We start from the raw sequence: 21,670 nt of genomic DNA on the forward strand, positions 1-21,670 counted from the left end.
TGGTTAATCAACTGTGACACCTCTTGCAACATAATGCAAGCGGCGTTTTCAAAACATGGAGCAGCCAGCATCTTATTGGACATTAGGTTAAAAAACATTGTCTTCTGTGAAACTGGACACGTTGAAACCATTAAATCGCTGCTCATCAGTGAAATACAAGCTCTGAGCAGATGTCATGCATAATTAGAAATGGAATGTCTGAGAAAGGTTGTTAGGGAACCACCCTGAGCTCCTCACACAGACAGGAAGCTCAACGTATATTTCAGACCTGTAATCCTGCTCTGCTCCATGTCTGTGTGAATTAAAACTGACGCAGATCCTGGTGTAAAGACACAGCAAATATATACCTAAAGTCTACGCCTTCTGCTGTGCTCCACATTCTTTAAACCATTTCATTCACCAGAGCCAAAGAAAATGTCCAATCTGCTGGGGAAACTGATTTTCACCACAAGATTGGATGAAAATGTTTATCATTCGCTTCTTATTTGTTTTGCAATTTGTCCAATCTCAGAAAAAATAAACACCCAACATTTTTGTAACTGTTGTCTATCAGTATACAGTCTCTCCGGAGAATGATCCAACCCACAACCATAACTATTGGGCAAATCAAATCATCTTAAGGAAAGACTATTACATATACAGGTTCATTTTGAGATTTGGGGCTATTTTGTTTCCAAAACACATCTTCTTTCAAAATAGTGGAAAGAAAACATCTTAAAATACACATTTAGGTGTTTATTTTACTATTTTGTCCATTTGCTTCTGTAGATTTCACCTAAATTGGCATAACTAATGCTTTATTTAAACATAACATTTAATAAAACTTTTAAAAAAATGATTGCCTTAATGTAGGTAATCAACTGGGGAAGTTTCATGTGATATATTTTTGTTACCCTATTCACCTGTAGTGTCTTGCCGAATGTATGTCATTTTACAATACATGTCTTTAAAGGCAGCGTTCTTTAAAAAAATACTCTGAGCCAGACATCTCCACTTCAGTAGAACTTATATACACCAAAACTTTCCTTTTTTTTTTTTAGAGGGGTTTGATCATTCATAGCCTGATTTATAGACAACTTTATTTATTTATCTTTTCATGGCTGTTGGCAGTATCTCCTGATTCATGGAGTGATAAAAAGACCTCTGTAATGCTTTTACTATTGTATGTCAACAACATGAAATAAGAATTTTGATACTGGCTTTATTCAAATGTTCAGATTTGTGTTCTGGAAACGATGCACAACTAGCACATATTTAATAAGAGAATGCCTCATTGGCCTATTTAAACAGAAACTTTCAGAAAACCTGCAATACAAAAAATGATATTCCTAATGTAAATAATCAGCTGGGAAGCTTTCAGGGCGATATATATTAGATACTTTTTTTTTATCCTATTCACCTGGGGTGTTTCCCCTAAATGTACAAGGGAAATCTGTTCACTCCATTTTCTGCCGGACTTCAGATAACCCTCTCTACTATGAAGAATTCCTGCCTGACAAAGTTGTGAAACACCAGCAGTATTATTGTACAACTAGTAGTATTTTTTTCTCTTCATGCAGCATGCACACAGCTGTACTGGTCTATATACAGACTGTACAGTTGGCAGGATTGACATGAAACTCAGTGGCAGAAAAAAGAGCGTCTATAGTTATACAACCTGCTGTAATGTGAAAGTGATTCTATAAGAGAAGAAAAAGTACACTCTGGAACAGAAAAAAATATTTACTTTGTTGGAGTAGCTGAAAATGAAGCACACAAATTCTTAAGGGGGGAAACAAAAAACTAAGAAAAATGTAAATCTGCATCTTAACTTTGAGCTGAACCTGAACTCTTAAGGGGGGAAATTCTATAGTGGCTTTCCAATTTTTACATTTATATAATAACCTTGAGAATTAGATTGCACCATCACTTCAGTTATGCGTTGTGCTTGCAAAGATTAAAAGAAGCAGAAGGTTTTCAATGGGTATGGCTTTCCTTGTCATACTGTGTGAATATTTTCATTGGGATAAGATAAAAAATGCATCAGCTGAAACCTTGAATGAATGAATGTATGAAACAGACGATGACATCTCACTCAAGTGATTCTGCTCTCTGATCAGAATCTGCAGGCTTACGCTGTAAAAAGAAACTCAGGGAGGAAACCATACGCCTGTTTAAATCCTGTATTTTGTCTCTGATCAAAACCCTGTAAAACACCGGTCATGTTTCCACCACATGACAATCAGCCAGCACCACTGCTGACAAACTGAAGACCATCCTTCACCAAACCAGCACCTCCACAAGCTCTGCCATTACGGAAAATCTTGTTACCACCACTAAAGTTATTTTCTTTGGTCTGAAGCACAGTTGTCATATTTCGTTTTACAGTGTCCATCTACAACTGATCCAGGGCTTGTAAACAGGGGTCACATGATTTTAGCAACAGGAGAGTCAAAACCAAAATTTTGTCAAACTGCTTGTAAAGTGTTAGATTTTAACGGCTAAAGGTAGGAAATATTTAGCTTTCTGGCTTTTAAACGTCAACCTAAATCATCTTCCAACCCATGATGTTGGTGTTTGAGTTTGTTCCCTGTAGTTTGATCAGATAATGTTCATATATCTTGTACTGAGACTCAAATTTAGGGAGTTTTGTTTTGGGGTCATTAATCTTAGTTGAGTTACGGCGTTTACACTCAGGCATAAAGGATAAGTGAAAATGCACAATAACACTTATAAATGATAAAAGAGGCTTAAAACCAGGGATTTATGACAAATTTGAGTAGTTAAAAGAGCTTGATTAATCTGAGTTTGAACACTGGTATGAACAAATCTCACATAAAAAAGTGATTCTGGGATGATATATAATCCCAAGAGTCCTTCGAATTTTAAATTTGTCTAAGAAAAACTGCCATATAATATGAAGACAAGTTAGTTGACGTTGAAAATTATTATAAGGCCCCACCTAGAACAAATGAAAACGTGACTTGTCTCACATGATCCTAAAAACCTGTTTGTGTGTGTGTGTTTGTGTGCTATGTACATATGCGAACACACATACATACAAACACATTGAAAGCCATGTCATTCCATGGAAACTTGCTGCTGGTTCCAGGAAGTGAGCAAGTGTAGCCAAACCAGATACAGGAAGTGAACGGCCACACAGTCATGGTGGAAACTGGGGGTGGAAGCTTAAAATACAACAGACCTGTCGTGTGTGCCTGACTTGTCTATGTGTGTTTGTGTTTGTGTTTGTGTGTTTGATTTGTGAACATGTGGTCAGCAAGAAAAGAATCACATCAGGAAGTGATAAAAGCTCTGAAAGAACAATTTTATTTTTCTGTTTTTCAAAAACATGTTTTACTACAAGCTGTTTGTCACTCTTTTCTTCGTACTGGTCTTATGGTTAATTTAATATTTCATTTGGAACATGAGAAAAACATGTCTGCTTTAAAATCAGCAACAACATAGAGGAGTTGTTTTTCTGGTCCACGTCCTGCTCAGTTTTAGAGCTTGTCTCAGAGAGGCGACTGTTTTTTTATTTGAGAGCTTTTCACCGGATTAACTGTGTTATTCTTACTGAAATCTGTGTTTGTGTTGCAGATGTCAAACTGTTGGCATCTTATACACGGCAGATAGGAAACCTCAGTCACATAAAGCCGGGAGTCTGTTTCACAATGTATTTATTTCCTGTCTCAACAACCGCGGCTTATCCAGACTTTGTTTATGGGAGATGCAAAATTCAGGAGGAAAAGATCCAAACTGTGGTCGGTTTCAACATTTTTATAGCTCAAGGCCTGATTTTTCATTTTGTTTTGTCAAAACTGAAAAGGCTGGCCCATTTTGTGAGTATGTGTATTATGAGTGAATGTTGTTGTATCTCTGCTTCCTTTTCTTTCTCTCTTTCAGTTTCTGTTTGCTTCTCTGTCTGTTTGTTGTCAGCTTTGCCTGTTTCTACGTGTGTCCTTTCAGACTTGCTCTTTCATCATACAGACCCATCTAATAACTTACAATCCGTATCTGGCTACATTATCTGAAGAATGACATTTGATCAGGGGGGCTAAGAAGGTAATCAGTGCAGAAGCTTGCTAGAACAACCACTGTCTCAAATCTTGCACATTTATCTGGTCCTTTGATAGTCTCACAAAGTGATGTTACTGTATGGGCTCTACTTGTGTTTCATATAAAGGGCTCACTTGTATTGTATAATGGGCAGCTAGAGTTGGCATGAAGAGGTGGCGTTAGATTACGTTGTAATTTATTGATAATTGTCCGTCGGGATTTGTTGCTGTGTCCCAATTTTCCTGCTCTTCCAGTCCAGCTTTCATTTAATTGAACTTTGCCCTTGTGCACTATATGCCCTCCTGTCGCTGCCGGGTAAACCATCCCAGGCTGGGCTCATCCAGCATTCATTTTTTCAAGTATTTTGCAATCTTTTAATAAACCTATCGAAGTAGTTTTCTGTGAAGCTGGAAGTTTATTTTGAAAAGACTGTATTTATGTAATGACCAAAAATTGACACATGTTGCTGGTTGTCGTAGGAAAACAAACAAAAAATGAGGATTCACTTTTGGTAAGATATTATCCGAACAGTTGTATGAGGATACATTGAACATCCAAGGAGATTTAGTCGTAGTGGCCATACTCTTTATCCTAATTTTCTGGCAACGTAACGTGACGCACACTGGTCCAAAAAGCATTTTTATCATCCACAATCGATATGAAACAACTTAGAATATCAGATTATGTCAATGTATACATTTTTGATACATCAGAATTGATGGGATGTAGCAAAAGTAAGTCAAATCTTTTTCTCATCTTCTTAGTGTTTTAGTGTTGTCCTCATATAAGCAAAAAAACACATATACTTGCACTGCACACACACACACACACACACACACACACACACACACACACACACACACACACACACACACACACACACACACACACACACACACACACACACACACACACACACACACACACAAAGTCTAGGAAAGTTCTTATTATAGCAGGTTTTTACACTCTTCTCATCTTGTTACAGTCTGCCAGCTAGTGTTCCACTACATTTATAGCCTGGAGACTGTGTGTGTGTATTTGTTCCTCTGTGTGTGTGTTGGCATGCATTATATTCATACATGTCTTTGATAGTGTGTCTGTGTGTTTTTGTGTTAAACGAGTTGTTGCATCTCCACCAGCAGCCAGACCACATCTGATCTCTCCCAGCATCCATTAACACTCTCATATATATTTTTTACGATAACAGAACTTGATGAACTAGTGGACTATTAAAGATTAATGCAGCAAATTGTATGAACACACAAATATCCTGAGGTCGCTATTAAAGGAATATTTCCACACTGAGGCAACCACAGAGATAGAAGCCCCTCACATGCATTTAACAAGAAGCGGCAAGAAGAAAATGACCAATGATGTCAGCGTATGTCAAGTTCAGTTTATTTTGTCCAGTAAATAATTATACTATTTGATACCGGTTGGCATTGAGAAGCCTGAATGTGAGTTTCAGTCCTAGAGAACCAAAAAAAAAACTATAAGCACTTATGATATATACTTATATGTCTATATGGTGCGGAGCAGGTCGTGTACCGTGGGTGTGTTTACGTTTTTGTCTCTGAAAAAAGTTGCCTACTACGACTGAAAATTACACGTTGAGAGCGAAAACAGTAAAGCTGCAGCCGGACAGCTAAACAAAGAGCTAAAACTCACTATAGAGCTCCCTAAAGCCGGGGGGAGCTGCTTTAGGGACGCCCTTCACATGGCCACATTTTTTCACAGTCATTTGATACATTGTTATTATAAAAATATCCAGTATAACCGCTTTAAGGCCTGGCTCTTTGGCATATCTATGATATTTAGCATTATATTTGCCTGCAGTCGACTTAGAAGTCCAGTATGTAGCATTTCAGCTGATTTATTAGCTTAGAATGAGCCCTTGATATCTATTTAGGGAGCGGGGAAGATGTCAGTGTAAATCATTTTTAAATACATACACATACATATGAGAAATGCAATAATGTATTGAAAAAAAGACAGAAAGTGAGAAAACAGCAACTGGCAGTGAAAACCACACAAATAAGACAGTCCAATATGTAACACACGCACAAACAGAGATAAACAGACACATATTAGTGGACTTGATTTGTTTTTGGTTTATACAATGGTTCTCGTTTTGGGACTATTTTATTGAACTATGAAACGACCCTTTTGTGTTTTTCCAAATAAACTCAGATTTATTTTTTGTTCCCAACGTTGTAAACTGTAGGAGTCCTTACCGGAGACTCCGTGTCCCAGACCAGTCCATCCTCCGCTCATCACATTTGATGTTTTTACTGTTTTCATTGTTTTCACTGTTTTCTTTTTTCATCGTTGCTACAGCGGTTTGTCTTAGTTGTCATCTTCTTCTTCTTCAAGCTATTTTGGTGTCACAGCTGGTTTCGTCTTTAACACTTTTCAATCATTAATTTTCTAATCAGAAACTGACACATCACATTTCAATTTTCTCTTCATGTCTAATTTCTTGGTGATTAGATTTCATGGGAGTTGTTGGCTTAACTGTTAGATGATTAATGACCCTGACACATTTCCACACAATTAATCGCATTAACTTTCATGTGCAAACTATTCATGTTCTTTTTATTACTGGTTTTCAGTACATGTGTCCTAGTTGTACACCACATCCTACTCCCGAGTTTTGAGTACGTAGACTAGCATTTGTCTGCACCTGCTAGCTTGCAGACCAAATTGGTTTGAATTTAGAGCGGGTTGTTGATGGACTGTCCCCCACTGCCCCACACTGCAAATTAAGAAATGAAATGAAACAGCTGCTCACTGATGGAAAAAAACTAAACATTTCAAATGTGAGACAAACACTTTTGAGGTTTTGATGGCATTATTCGAGTCTCGACAGAGGACAAAAACATGGCATGCAACAGAATAGGTAGAGCTTGTTTTGAGCCTAGGCTATTGCCAGAATTGCCTTTTGATTCTGAAACGGTTGCTGATCACATGCGGCCCCTACTGGCCGGGTAAGAAGAGTGAGGAGTCAGCAGTCAATACCGGTATGTTTTTCAAAATATGTCAGTAACCACAACCACGAGAGGTTCTTGAGCATACAGTCATATACTATCACAAAAAATGATGTCTAAGTGTGCGAGATTCTCCGTGGACAGATACATGAAGGCTAAACCTTGGTGTATACTCCCCGTAATGAGTGCAGCAAGTATCCCACCCGCCAGAAAATGATATAATAATTGCCGACGCGTGAGGCCCGTATGATCCGCAAGTGGTCGCAGCGCTTGGTCGTCACTGATAAGACCTTTTACACGCTAGGGATTATACAAAGAAGGCCAATTCGCTTTTAAATGCTTAACAAACATTTAGTCTTACAAATCTGCATGTGAGTATATAGGTTGCGAGCCAAATCAAATTGTTTACAGGATTTTCAACATTTGTTTCTTTATAATGCATATAATACTTGACTTTTTTCTTTACAAGGTTTGTACAATAAAGTAGTCCCTGCATATTAGAGTTTACAGATAGTCACAATCCCTCCCTGTCATTGTGAAGGTTGGTTTGTGGCTTTTTGCCGGTTACACTTACAGTATATGGGCATATCTCAGGGTTACACTCGTTGTGTTTTTGATTCTTCACAGTTCATTTTGGAGGTATACCCTCTTGTGTTTCGGGGAATAATGCAGCACACAGCACATATAGAATGAATGCCTCCGTTCATGCTCGGAGCTTGTGCAGCGTCTGCAGGGGCTTGTGCTACGGTGCCAAGCACGAGTATACACAAAACTTAACACCCGACAGAGGTATTAAAAAGTCAGTCAGTTGTCCTGATAAAGATCACAAGGTGCTTTAGTTTAATAGGAAGATTAAATACTCATCGACTCTTAGACAAGGACATCTTTAAAAACATTGAAGATATATCATCTTCAATTATCAGACAGCGACGGTTCTCCGGGTTCACACAAGACTGAGCAGGACGCTCCGGCTGTGTCTCATGTGCGACATACCTCAGTGTGTCGGTAGAAGGAGAAAGCTTTGATTTGAGCGGTTGGGTAATTGTACGTTTGTGACTGTGAGGCCTCAGAACTCATCAAGCTGTCTGTGTTCAACACGTCTGTACGATCAGAGCGATGACACATAGTGTTACTGTAATCAGACAGTCAGTCAGTGTGAGTGTGTTCACCCAGTGACTAACGGCGTCGACAGATAAACTCAGTGGGTCTTCTGTGTGTTTGTGTGTGTTCAAAAATCAGTGTGTCTAATGCATTAAATTACTATTTATGTAACACCTGTGCATGTTTAAATGTGTTTGTGTGTACATTCTCCATCGCCATCCAATTGTCCTTTGTGTTTATTCTGAATTACTGATTTAGGTTCATTAGGAATGTTTACAAAGCAGGGAGTACTGTGACTTGTAAATCTAAGTTATGTTTTCCAGCAAAAGGGATATGCTTTGCTGTGACAGCATTTTAAAAAGTATATGTCCAATTTTACAATGCAGCAGTTAGCGTCGTCTGCCATCACTTTTTGGATCAGTTCTCCTGCGGTCACCACACCACAGCTGAATTCTTGCAATATCACTAGACCATAAGAAAATCCATCTTGTCAGACTCAAAGTATTGCGTTAGTGTCCAACATATGGTTCGTCCAATCACCATCAAGTATTTTATGAGAGTGCCGGTTTTCCAAACAGTTTTCCACAAAGGTTTCAAAGAAGGTCTGTTAAATAAACCATCTGTCGGTTAGGTCACCTGCACAGTGCCAGATAGCGAGTATTTGCCATTCAAAAAGCGTTTTAATACAATATTTTCTAATACTAAATAGTGCAAAAGTGGATATTCATTTGCTTTTAAATTTATTACAATACACTATTAAAGATTTTTATAAGGACTTAATTTAAGCTGATTTAATTGATAATTTTGGGCTATAACAGAGGTTGAATAACCTTTTTTGTTGAGCCAGATCAAGACGGATGTTTTCCCAACATTGATGGGTGTATAGTAGGCTATGTGAGCTGATCAGAAGTGAGACTGTTGACTTGTGTCTGCTGAGCGTTTGCTACAGTTTAACCAGCGAAAGCGAAGAAAGAAACGGAACGTGAGTGTGTGAATGGCTGTAAGCAATCACATAGGTCTTCCTTTAGAGTTTTTTCAGAAACATATATATGACAAAGCTATATTTTTTCATTTTTTGACATCAAGTATCTGTATTTGCCAGCCACGACAGCGCCGATGGTATTGTTTTCACCTTGGAGTCTGAATGTGTGTCGTCAAGACAAAACATAGCCCTGGAGACACCTACTGTGGCGGGAACTACCACAGGAGCGGTTTGAGTACTTTGCCAGGTGTTTATATTTCTGTCTGGGGACAGATTTTGTGGACAAGATTGCCATTGTCCCCTGCACACTTTAAGCCCTTGGCCCGATTTTGTGTCGCAGCTTGTGTGATCCAATTGCAAGATGGTCTCCGGTTCTTTTTCTGTTGTTTATCCATTTGTTTTTCTAGACCATGAATCTCAAAACATGTAGGAATATGTCTACAGAAGCAAAGTGCACCTAGATGTAAACAACTCTGAATCTGGTTGTGTGTGTATGTGTGTGTATGTATACAGTGTATATCATCAGACAGACTCAGACACTTTATGAGCCAATCAAGTCTGATGTGTGTGATATCTCAACAACTCTGCAGCCATAAAATCCAAATGACAAGAGAATTCGGGGAATGTCTGCCTGGATACGAGCCAAAAAACCAAACAATATTTGTAAACTTTACTGAGAGCACTTTGTTTTGCCTCTCATGACCTCCGCTTTATCACTCAAATAGGAATTGTACAGTGTCTCAATTATACACTACTGTGATCCATACTTTTAATTTAATAATTTTAATTTTAAATCTACCTTATATTGCCGAGTTTCTATATTTTAATTTGACTATTGTCATGGTATCCTTGTCTGTTGCTTTTCCTCTGGATTGTCCCATTTTTGGTCACGTAAAAAAAATGACGTGACTTGAAAGTGATGTCATGGTAGGTAACAAGGTAATACTACACAGAGTTATCACAAACTGTAGACAGTAGCCTGTATGAGAGCAATGCTACAGTTTGTAGACTTGTAGTGCAATGTTGTATTAAACATGGCGACTAAACACATTAGAATAAAGACAATTCCTTTTCCAAACGTAATGTATCACAACCCCTCCGCCATAATAAAATTGGATGCTTCTGCAGACCAGGGATACATTGACTCTCATTGTTTCCGAACCAAAAACTTGTTCCATATCCACACATTACATATGTGTTTATCAAATCGATAGTGTTTTAACCGCTCGTGGCTTTTCGAAACTGCACTATAAATTACTTTTAGGTTTAGTCAACAAAATTTCTTGGTTAGGTTTAGTAAAAGATTATGGTTTCAGATAAAATAAGTATGTTTCTTTTGGTTTCACACGGGACACAAATACCAGTCTCCTGTGTGAAATAATGTTTGACTGAAATGTCCACCCTGATCTCCCCTGAATATGTAATAAAAGAGAAAATAAATTCCCTTGAAATGTAACAACGTTGTTTAGTTGAGTTAGTCAAAATGTCAATCATTTGTGCTTTAAAAAGTCACATATTCATATTCTTGGAAACATAACACAGACTGTTACACATACACACACACACACACACACACACACACACACACACACACACACACACACACACACACACACACACACACACACACACACACACACACAAATCAGTCTGTTGTTGCAGACAAAATCTCAATTATCCAGAGAGACCTCAGTCATATGATTTTCTTCTGTCTGTGAGGAAGCTGAATCATTGTCATACCACCCGACACTATATGCTGCTTTTTATTTTCCCAGAGCCTGTCACTACATGTCCTTAAATTAACTTCACACACAAGGAGCGAGAGGAGTGAAGGAGCGAGGCACAAAAAAGTACATTCACATACTTCTGTCTGGGCTGTAAATGTCTGCATGTCTTCATCCATGTATTTGTCTTTGCATTGTGTGTGTGTGTGTGTGTGTGTGTGTGTGCCCCCGCACCACCACAGCACCAACCACAGGAAGAGTGGGAGAGGGAGAGGAGAGGTGGACCACGGAGTGGTTAACCTCATGACATCACAAGCTGCGAGCTGATTGGCTGCTGCCTGAGGCTTGAGGGTTTATAAGCCAACCAGGAGCCTCACCATCAGCACAAGCATCACTCAGCAGAGAACGACATCAAGGGAAACTCAGGAGATAAACTCTAGACAGACCACGTCTATCTGCTTCTGCTCCAACAACCTACAGCCGCTGAACTCCTGAAGCTTCCTCCCTGTGCAAACAAGGTCAGAATGAATATACTTGACTTTATATTTACTGTGTACAGTGTTGGGCCGGAGTTTTTCCTGCAGCACTGGTGGTGTGATGAAAAGTGGGAGGGCAGGTTTATTTTGTATGAGCTGCTGGAAATGTACTTTATTTAACTTAAAGAATATAATTCAACATTTAGAAACTTAAAAACAAAAGTAATTTATGCATTCAAAATACACTATATGGCCAAAGTGTGTGGACATCCCTGACTACAGACTTTTTGTCTGGGGCTGTTTTCATGGTGTGGACTGGACATCTTAGTTCCAATGAAGGGAATCACTTTGTGACATTAGTGTAACTTTTTGGCAACAGTTTGAGAGAAGGCCTTTTACTCCAGTGCACAAAGTCAGCTCTATTTAGAAATAATTTTCCCAGTTAGATGTAGAAAAACTTGACTGGCCTGCACATGGCCCTGACATCAACCCAATCCAACACCATTGGGACAAACTGGAATGCACTTTTTACCACGTAGTGTATTTCCTTTATGCATTTCTTCTTCCAGTGTTGTGAATGTAATCAAAAAGTTAATTTTACGAACACTACACTGCGAAAAGAAGAACAAATAAAGAAATACATTTTATTTTATTATTTTATTCTAAACCTTTCTTTATAAAACATTGTCCAAACAAGTCCAAAAGGTAAAAAGTCCAACTGCAGCTGAGGGTTTTCTTACAAACTGCAACTTCTTTTGGACTGTATTTTAAACACACCTGCAGAACATTAGCAGAAATTAAAAGTCAGTGTCGAGCAAACTAACATTAAACTTGTTGAACCACAAAGAGGGTTTGGTCATCTGCAATGGCAGCTCTGCACTTTATTGCAGTTAATTATGAGTTATTTTTAAAGACTTAACAGCTGTGGGAGTCAGCCTGTGATTGGTCAGAGCTGAATGTGGAGGCGGCTGTGTTTAATTTGCTGATTAGCATCAAGGTGACACCAAAGCAGGAAGGGGAAGCTGTGGGCAGCACAATACTAATTTATGGAATTTTGTGTCGCATGAGCAGGTCCAGCCCCGACTAACCACACTGAATAAACACACATTACATTACATTACATTACAGTCATTTGGCAGACCCTTTTATCCAAAGCAACTTACAGGAAGTTACACTAACAACACACATACATGCTTATTAACTTCCAGCTCAGTCAACAGTGTTTTATACTGAAGAGAGAGGTGGGTCAGAGATGTCATCTTCTTAGACCCCTGAGTTAATTTTCAAAATAAGAGCTGTGATGGTTTGGGGCATCCTGGTGGCCAAGTGATTGAGTCTCAAAGATTGCCTGAAATCTCACTGTGAAGGCAAGATTCCTGGAAGTCAATGCTCCTAAAATAAATAGTTTGGCCCATAACCCCTTGTAAAACCACAACTCGTTAATACATTTTATAGATTGACCAAAAGAGATGTTATATGTAAAAGGGCAGGTCTATTATTTTAAGTTTTTTATATTTTTTATTGAGGTTTTTTTATGATTCTGTAGCTTACCATGGGTGTTTCTTATACATTCAATCTGAAGATTCAAATTTTAGCGGAAGTACGCATGTTTTAGCATCAAAATGCTATTGTCCTTCTAAAAACATTTTCCCACGTGACCTAATGTAGCTTTCTGCATGATGACGTTCTATACATATATACATATATCCTAATTCATAGTCAGTGTGTATTATAACCTTCAGTTACTTAGATGGCCTTTTCATACTCTCGGTTTGGAGAAGCAGACGGGAGCACCAACACAAAAGCTAAGCAATGTATGGCTGTGTTGACGCCATATTAGTTCACACAATAAAACAAACAAACTCACCCATCGATGCAACGATTCACAAAAAGTAATTTTTCCTCTCAGAACACAGATGTATACTGGAACTCTACTTCCACAAATCTGAACTAACCCTTTCAGTTATTTCCAACATTAGAAAAGCTAACATTGTCTCCGCCATTTTTAGGGTTCACATTATTAATAACCTTATCGATCAGCTTACTTTGGTAACCTAATTCACTGATTTTTGCTAACTACTGAGTGGGCGTTTCCATTTAAAAAAAAACAAAAAAACGGAAAAGAGCGCAGATGGACCCACCCTTTAATTGGTTAGCTTTGCAGGGATGGGTGGTGGATTTAGTCACGTTTAGACGGAGCCAGTCCAACATTTCCATTCCCTGCTCTCAGTCTGTATGCTAAACTGAGCTGATTCTCTGCTAGCTTTAGCTACATAAATGCAGCATACAGATATGAGTCTGGTAATGGTCTTCTCATACAAATTTCAAGCTGGTCGGCAGATTTCCTAAAATGATGAACTATTCCTATAACCACCACAGCTAGGTGTCTAATCCTTACCCTTATCCTTAACCCTAACCCAGTTCTGACCTACACCCTAAAACCAACACTTAACCTTCAAGCAGCCCTTGAAAGAAGTGGGGCCCCTAGACAAATTGCCCATACTCTTGAGGTCTGAAACTTAAATTGGCCCTCTCAAAGACAGACGTACAGAAATACACACACGCATACGGTCATATGGCCATGTGTCATGTTTCTGCTACTCTGTGGCTTTCCAGTTATAACTTGGTGAATTACACAGTATAGGACGAGTCTACCATTAAAGATAGATGCAGACACTCAGACTGCTCCTCCCTCAGCACATACAAAAAGTAAGTTACAGTTAGGGAGGGGAACAGAGAAAAATAGAAATGATTTTAGAGCTTCTGTTTACAAGGTTTAATACCTGCAGTAAAAAGAGGGATGCACAACATTTTGCTGATATTTCACTTCAAAAGTACTCTAAATGTCTACTTCAGTGTTACTGTGATTGTCAACAAACCCCTAGACTTAAACCAACTATGAACTGACTCTGCTGATAGTAGTCCCAAACAAATGCACTATTCCTTCTATTTTCTTAAAGCCTTTTCAGCATTTTGCCTTATTCCTTAAAATTTCACCATGCTGACACTTTTTATAAAAAATCTTAAAACCAGGCCCTGAGCTCATGTGGACTTCAAGATAAATATAGTGTTTGTCCTAAGGCCTAATGATTTTGTAGTATTTGGGTTTCTTGCAGTGGATGTCTGTTGATCTGTTTGCAAGACAACAGCTGATTTAAATCTCTCATAATACACGTAAAGATCAGTACTTCCTTGGAGAGTACTTTGTGGAGTAATTGATGGAAATGTAAGCTAGACCCAGACAGATTTTACTGTCTAAACTCTTTTCAGCCAAACACCCACATCCATCTCTTTTGAGGTCATACCTGTTATTTTCTCACATAGTCTTGACCAGAATCAGCCTGAAACATCCTGTCTCAAATTAGAATAAACCACCAAATTATGTGATTTTCTCGCTCTGATGACAGAGAAAATGTTTTACTGTGTCGAAACAGAGATGTCAGGGAGACACAACCACTCATTTATGTCTGTAATTAAGGACTTAATGACTTCCTGTGAACTACCAAGGCCTCAGGAAGTACCACTGCTAGTTAACGGTCATGTGACCACGCAGCCTTCATTTTTAGGATGGAATCTGGGCGAGACGATTAGCAGCTCCTTTTCTGTTTGACATGTCATTGTGTTTCCTGTGAAGTTATGGCCTCCGTACGGGTATTTCGGTGTCATACGAGCTCTGTGCATCGTGATTATGTTTGATTGTTTTTGTTGTGTGACTTTAACCTCTCTGGTTGTCTCCCAATCCAGATACCAAACTGTGACACAATGAAAGTGGCCGTTGTTTTCGTTCTGCTCTTCGCCACGGTTCTCTGCCGGCCGGTGAGTCGCTTTTTTCTGTCAAGTCAAAACTGAAAGATGACTTTTGCTGAATGCAGCTTTGTCAAATAAAATGTTTGACATTAGTTTAAATACATTTTGGAGTTTTGGTTTATATACATAGAAACTTCAATTACATTTGTGTAAATTTATTTTGCTTTTTAGGCGAGAAAAGTTCCTGCCAGCAGTTCAGAGAGCTCTGAGGAAGTGGTGAGTACCAAGAGAGAGAAATAAAAAGGTTAAAGAGAGAGAGAGATTTTTCCACTTTGATGGACGTTGGTCTCGTCCACAGGTGAGACGACCAGAAGCCCCGCCGGCAGAGGTTCCTGCAGCTCCTGTTCAGGTGAAATATTATATTTCTCTCTCCGCCATGTTTAGTTCGACTTGCCCTACTCTTGTCTTATGTTTCGTTGATGATGTCATCAGGGTTCTCCCAAAATTGATGACATTTTCAACAGAAAAGACGGGTTACAAACTGCAGTTATTGGGCTCTAAAAATGTGGGCATTTCAGCTGCAAGATCCAGTGTTTTGGAACTTTACCCTCATGAGGGAAGTCAGGATATCTCAGCCTCTGCTTCTTCTATTTCAACCATTCCTTTTTCAACCTGTGTCTAATGAGTTCCCCGACTATATGGAGGTGGAACACTGGAGTACCCCTTTAAGTTTGGCATCAATACCTCATCCTGAGGCCCTGTGTTGATAATAGAAAGAGAGCAGGAGGAACATGCAGTCAGCAGGCGCCCAACAGCTTGGAGACATGTTACATGAATGAAAAAGCAATAAAACAGTAAAAGTAGAAAGAATGAATCAAACTTGTTGTGTCGCTCCCATGTTGCAGAACTTTGCTGCAGCAGCCGGCTCAGACGAGAGCACAGAGAGTTCAGATGAAGACGTGGTGAGACAATATTTCCAATAATGTCCCTCATAATATTAAGTATTTAGTCTGCAAAATACAGCTCTGGTGAAGCTTATGACTGTGTATTTTATTGATTCTTGCAGCAGGCGGCAGCAGAGGCTCCAGTAGAAGTCAAATCCGAAATCACGGACACAACTTCATCCCCAGATACAGCCACTGTCGACAGCCAGGACAGTGAAGACAGCGATGATGATGATGATGATGCAGAGGAGAGTGTGAGTAAAAAAACACATGGATAACGCACCTGGCTACATATAGTGTGTAAGGTCTGTGTTTAGTTCATTACCCTAACTCAACCAAATAATTCGCAATAACCACCTGTCAATAATAATACAGACAAAATAGACATTCATTTTCTCAAAACTGTACGGCTCAAATATTGTTGGCCTGTTATAAGTGCCTCTTCATTTTTTTCTTTAAATAATGAGTACTAACTTATTCAGTATATTAATATTAAGCTCATGTTTTTTATGGTTACTGGTAATTCTTCCACTTTTTTGCGAGTCAAACTTTGTTTTGACTTTGGACAGAAACAGTAGCAAATGCTGCTTAAGCTAACAGTAACAAGCTAGTACCTTGCCTGACCTTTGTGCCAAACAAAATTTAGTAGAATGTTTATGTTAAGGCAATGTCAGCAAGTAGACTTGCAATAAACGCCACGAGTGAAACAGATGGTGACTTCCATTGGATGTATTTTCTGACGCGGCTATATGCCTGTATGCTCAAAACACCAAATCACATTTTCAGTCGCCAACTCTGCAACAGCTCACCTCCCACCTCTGTGTCTCCAGGAAACCAAGGAGGATGAAGATAGTGAAAGCACAGAGTCAGGCGAGTCCTCCAGCCCCGCCCCTGTCACCGTCACCCCTGTGATCGTCACAGAGGAACCCGTTGCTGAAACCACTGCTGAGCCCATCGTGCCCACCATCGTCACTGACATGGAAATGGAAACCGCCCGCGGCGACAGCTTGGGAGGCTACCCCAGCGACTACAAGTCCATCATCTACGTGGAGGACAAATCCTACCACAAGGTCCCCGCTCCCTACAAGTCCTACGAGTATATGGGCACAGGAAAGAAGATGGCCTACGACATGACGGAGGGCAATGAGGTGGACAAGTCACTGAAGGTGTACAAGGTACAGTTTAGTTTGAGTTTCTATAGAGTCCAAATGAAATCCAATTTGACATTAAGCTGCTGTAGAATGTTCTTACCACTAACTGTCCAATAATCACAGAAGTGCTACCTTCTCACTTGCACCTACCAAATGTAATCTTTTAAATTATGCTGAATTAGAACTGGTGCTTAAATATTATCTCACTTCATCTTCAAACCACCTAAATAAAAGAATCCTCCCGTCACTCTTCTGCCTCACCTCCAGGCTATTCAGGTCCACTCCGACCTCCTGGAGGAGGACACCAGCACCCCTGAGGTGGAGAGCCAGGGCCTCGACATCTCCGCCAGCACCACTCAGGACCAGGACCTCAGCCCCCGCCAGGCTCCCCTCCCAGAGGAGGAGGAGAGCGCAAGCACCAGCGACGCCACCACCAGCGACGCCACCACCAGCGAGAGCGAGAGCTCCAGCACTCCGGAGGAGGAGGAGGAGAAGCAGAGTGACAGCTCCGCCAGTGCAAGCACCAGCCAGGAGTCGGAGGACGAGGACAGCCAGAGCAGCGAGGAGACCACTGCCACGCCCGGAGCCGCTGACAGCGAATCAGATGAGAGCACCGAGAGCGATTCAGATGAGAAGGCGGCAGGACAAGCCACCACCACTGACATGCCAGTGGTCATCACTGCCAAATAGATGATAATTCCTTGAAAGGGGAATGGGGGGCTGTGTCAGAAAGGGTCACATAAAGAGCACACGCTGCATCCAGGTGCAAATCACTCCCCCCTCCCCCAGAGCCACTTCCCACTCTGGGGCCAAACAGGGACCACCATGCCTAAATATTAATGATTTCAATATGTTCAGACAATATTTCTGTGATTATTTGTGCATCTTTTGGGAAACAGAAATGCTTTTCCTTCTGGATTGTATTTAAATAAACCAATAACTCCTGCATCCTGTGGTCTGGTTGCCCTGCTAGATTCCCATGTTTGACCCCGCAGAGGAAAAGTGGTAGGATGTTGAAACAGACGACTGCAACGTAGAGGTTGACTGACCTCATGACTTTTGTCCTCTACCCTCTCTAACTGAAGGGTTAAAGGTCAAAACTGGAAAAGAACATAGATACAAAGTTGAGTCCTGATATCTACACTCGCACATCACTACATTTAACCATTACCTAATAACTGCAACGTGCAAACTTACATTGTTTTTGTGCTTATAAGACAAGAGCAAAAAAGTGCACCGTTTATTTAAGTACTTGTAATCATTTCAAGCATGATATAATTTAAACTTGACATTAAGCCATACATTTGCTGCCTGTATGGCTTAGCTTAGTTGCTCGCTAGTATCAAACCTGCTGGTGTAGATAAAAGGATTTAGACGGAGAGAAACCCCCATCTATCAAAGGGTTCAATCCGGTATAGATACAGTACACACAACACATTCCTGTTCATTTGCACAATTACCTACCTGAACATGTTGTTTGTCCCATGTTGTTTACTGTAATGTATCATATTGTACCATTTCTAAAATATTAATAAAGTTCTTTTTCATAAAAAGGGATGCTGGTTGTTAACATTTGTCTTAGATATAAAGATGGTCGGGTGGGAGAAAATAAATAAAAAGCAATGTATCATTTTAAAAAATGTAATACAAGAACAGTTCAAAACAAATTGAAGTGGACTAAAAGAATGTTTGATTGTTACATAAGAAGCAGGAGCCAGCAGGCACGTTGTTACCATAAAGACTGGAATCAGGGTGAAACAGCTGGCCTGGCTCTGTCCAAAGTAAAACAAAAAAACAAACTATGAACATCAGGCTGCAATCATTCACTGTTTGTACTCATTCCTATGAAAGGACTAGCACTGAAACCAAAGGTCAACTATTTTAAATTAATTTGGTTATGTAACTTACAAAGTTAGTGAACATCCTATTTGTTATATATAAGTTACATAGCAAACAAACTTATTCTACCTTACAAAATTACAAATTTTATCACAAACCACAATCTTTTCTTAAACCTAACAAAATAGTTTTGCTGCCTGAACACTGCAGGTGCTTGCACAGGCGCAACAATCGCTCTTGTTTCTAGAAATTCTTAGGAGAACTCACAAAAACTTAGAAGTAACTTATGTAACATATCATACAAACCGTTGTATTAGGATACGTTGAACATATGGACAAAAAGATATGTACAAATGACAGATGAGGTTTTCGGAGGAGTTTGGTGGTGTTTATCAATCTGCCATGGATTCAGTGCAGCGTCTCCGCTAGTAGTTGCCTGGCAACATTGCTGTGACGAAAGCACGTAACTCCCTGTAAAAACCACAAATTTTCTTTTTTGAGAGAGCTATTCCCATATTCTCTGTTTCCCCCTGCTTCCTCAGCCCTCAGCTCAAAGCTCAGCCTATATGAAATAAATGATAAATCAGCAAGCAACTGCTAAATAAGTTGTGAAAAGCTCTTCCTTGCATTTTTACTTCAACAATTATGCAAATAGGTATCTGTTTAAAAAATAGCCAAATCAAGTAGACGGCCAGGCCTGTAGCAAAAGGACAGGACGATTCTGTTGATGTGCTCAACACATTCTAATCCGTGTAGAACTGTAAATATCCTGTATTTGTCAAGTCAAAGCCCTGGACTGAGTGCAGACCTGCTTAGTGTCCTCTAAAGGCAGAAATGTTCAGAACAAACTGCAATAAAATAGTGATTTATACAGAAATCTCATATTGAGGGCCCTTTTGTCTAGACTTCATCTGCTCATCTGTCAATGGCCTCCCTGTATAGACATATAAACACAGAGGGAGCTCTGACTGATTATAGACTTTGTATCGTCTGTGCCCCCAAACTTCAGCTGTGAATCCCCTCAGGTGCAAAGACGAGACAGTTAAAAAATGTGTTAAGAATTATGTTTCTGTCACAACTCTGAACTGCGGTACACGTTAATGAACCGACAGTGATGTCTATTCACGGGTACAACTATCCACAGTCTACAGCAAAAGGAGCAGCACTGGAGGGTGTGTTTTTGCTGGCAAAGAGACTTTACTGCTGCCTTGGTAACAATAAATTTGCTCATTTTAGACAGAGGCTTATGCTTCCTTTCATCTCAAGATACTTGCGGTAATCCAACTTTTCATGTTTTGTCATTTAAGTTAAGGGAACACTCATTCATTTGGCACGTATTTATTTAAAAAAGCATCTCTTTACCACGGTTTAATAATGATTTGAACTGACTGCGGGAAGAGCAGTACAAACTATGACAGAAAACCCCTCATTTTGCCAAAATATGGTCAAGAATTTAAAGAACAAATTGCAGGCTGAATTAAAAAAAGAAGTATACTTTATACGTGTCCTAGAAAACATCTTTGAACTAATGATAAGTGATTTTAATTGAAAAAAATAAGGGCAGAAGAGGTAAAACTAATTGGCAATGCTCTTAAAAACACTACCCCCCCATCATTTTATGTAAAATAAGGGAGCAGGCTTCCCTGACTGATAAGATCAGCGCGCTGTAGTAGGTGGTAGTGAGTCTGAACAGTTGTAATATAGTTAGTCGGCCTATTCTCAGTACTTTTTCAGAAGCATTTCACCATTTGTCATAATGATTAATTATTGTGTTTGTACTGCAGCCAGCCAGGAAGTTGAGAACAGAGCAACAATAAAACAATACCCCATATTGGTTGTTTTATTGTCTTTGTTTCAGTATTTGAGTCTGATATCTTAATTTTTCAGATTTGATAATCAGTTGTGCACTGACAGGCCATGACTTGATTCATTTTCCCTTCTGAAAAAGAAAGACATACACTGTAAATGACTTCAGTGCCTTAAAAAAGGCAAAAATAAATGTGCAAAGAGAGGCCTCTGTTAGTAATGCTGATTATCATAAATGTACGGGTAGCATGTACATGGTTCTTATGTGTGTTTTATGACAGGAACTAAGGCAATCCAGGACTCCTTGATACCAAAACTCTCATTAACTAATAAATACAAACTTAACATAAAATGTACCTTATACTATGTTGATTTGTGGCCGTCTGTTCCCCAGTTTTCATTGAGTTTCTCCAAATGTGGGAAACATCACCCTCTGGGTTGTAATTGTCAGTCAGTCTGTCAGGAGCCTATTATTGCATAACATTACATTACATTACATTACATTACATTACAGTCATTTAGCAGACGCTTTTATCCAAAGCGACTTACAATAAGTGTATTCAACATAGGTATTCAAGAGAACTACTAGTCACCAGAAGTCATAAGTGCATCTCCTTTCTTAAACAAGCATCTAAAAGCATAAACCAGAGCAAAAGTATAGTGCAGAGGCAAATTACTACGAAAACAATAAGTGCAACAAACTAATACGAATACAATAAGTGCTACGAGGAAGGCTCAGGGTAGTACTTCTTGAAGAGGTGAGTTTTCAGCCTGCGCCGAAAGATGGGCAGCGACTCTGCTGTCCTGACGTCAGTGGGGAGTTCATTCCACCACTGAGGGGCCCAAGAGAAAGCACATTAAGTTTTACACTGATA

At 39.5% G+C, this 21,670-nt stretch overlaps 1 protein-coding gene across 1 annotated transcript in view; it reads left to right on the forward strand.

Moving 5' to 3' along the window:
- Window positions 1-18,629, forward strand: part of spp1 (secreted phosphoprotein 1) — a 34,396-nt gene extending 15,767 nt beyond the window's left edge. Inside the window, exons 2-9 of the mRNA XM_054611974.1 lie at window positions 11,075-11,350; window positions 15,053-15,124; window positions 15,287-15,331; window positions 15,414-15,464; window positions 15,961-16,017; window positions 16,122-16,253; window positions 16,830-17,174; window positions 17,418-18,629. Of these exons, the coding sequence (XP_054467949.1) occupies window positions 15,071-15,124; window positions 15,287-15,331; window positions 15,414-15,464; window positions 15,961-16,017; window positions 16,122-16,253; window positions 16,830-17,174; window positions 17,418-17,840 (1,107 nt within the window). The 5' untranslated portion in view covers window positions 11,075-11,350; window positions 15,053-15,070 and the 3' untranslated portion in view covers window positions 17,841-18,629. The remainder of the gene's footprint in view (window positions 1-11,074; window positions 11,351-15,052; window positions 15,125-15,286; window positions 15,332-15,413; window positions 15,465-15,960; window positions 16,018-16,121; window positions 16,254-16,829; window positions 17,175-17,417) is intronic.
- The last annotated feature ends 3,041 nt before the right edge of the window (window positions 18,630-21,670 follow it).

The sequence above is a fragment of the Anoplopoma fimbria genome, chromosome 14 (genome assembly GCF_027596085.1).
Source record: "Anoplopoma fimbria isolate UVic2021 breed Golden Eagle Sablefish chromosome 14, Afim_UVic_2022, whole genome shotgun sequence".
NCBI lineage: Eukaryota > Metazoa > Chordata > Actinopteri > Perciformes > Anoplopomatidae > Anoplopoma > Anoplopoma fimbria.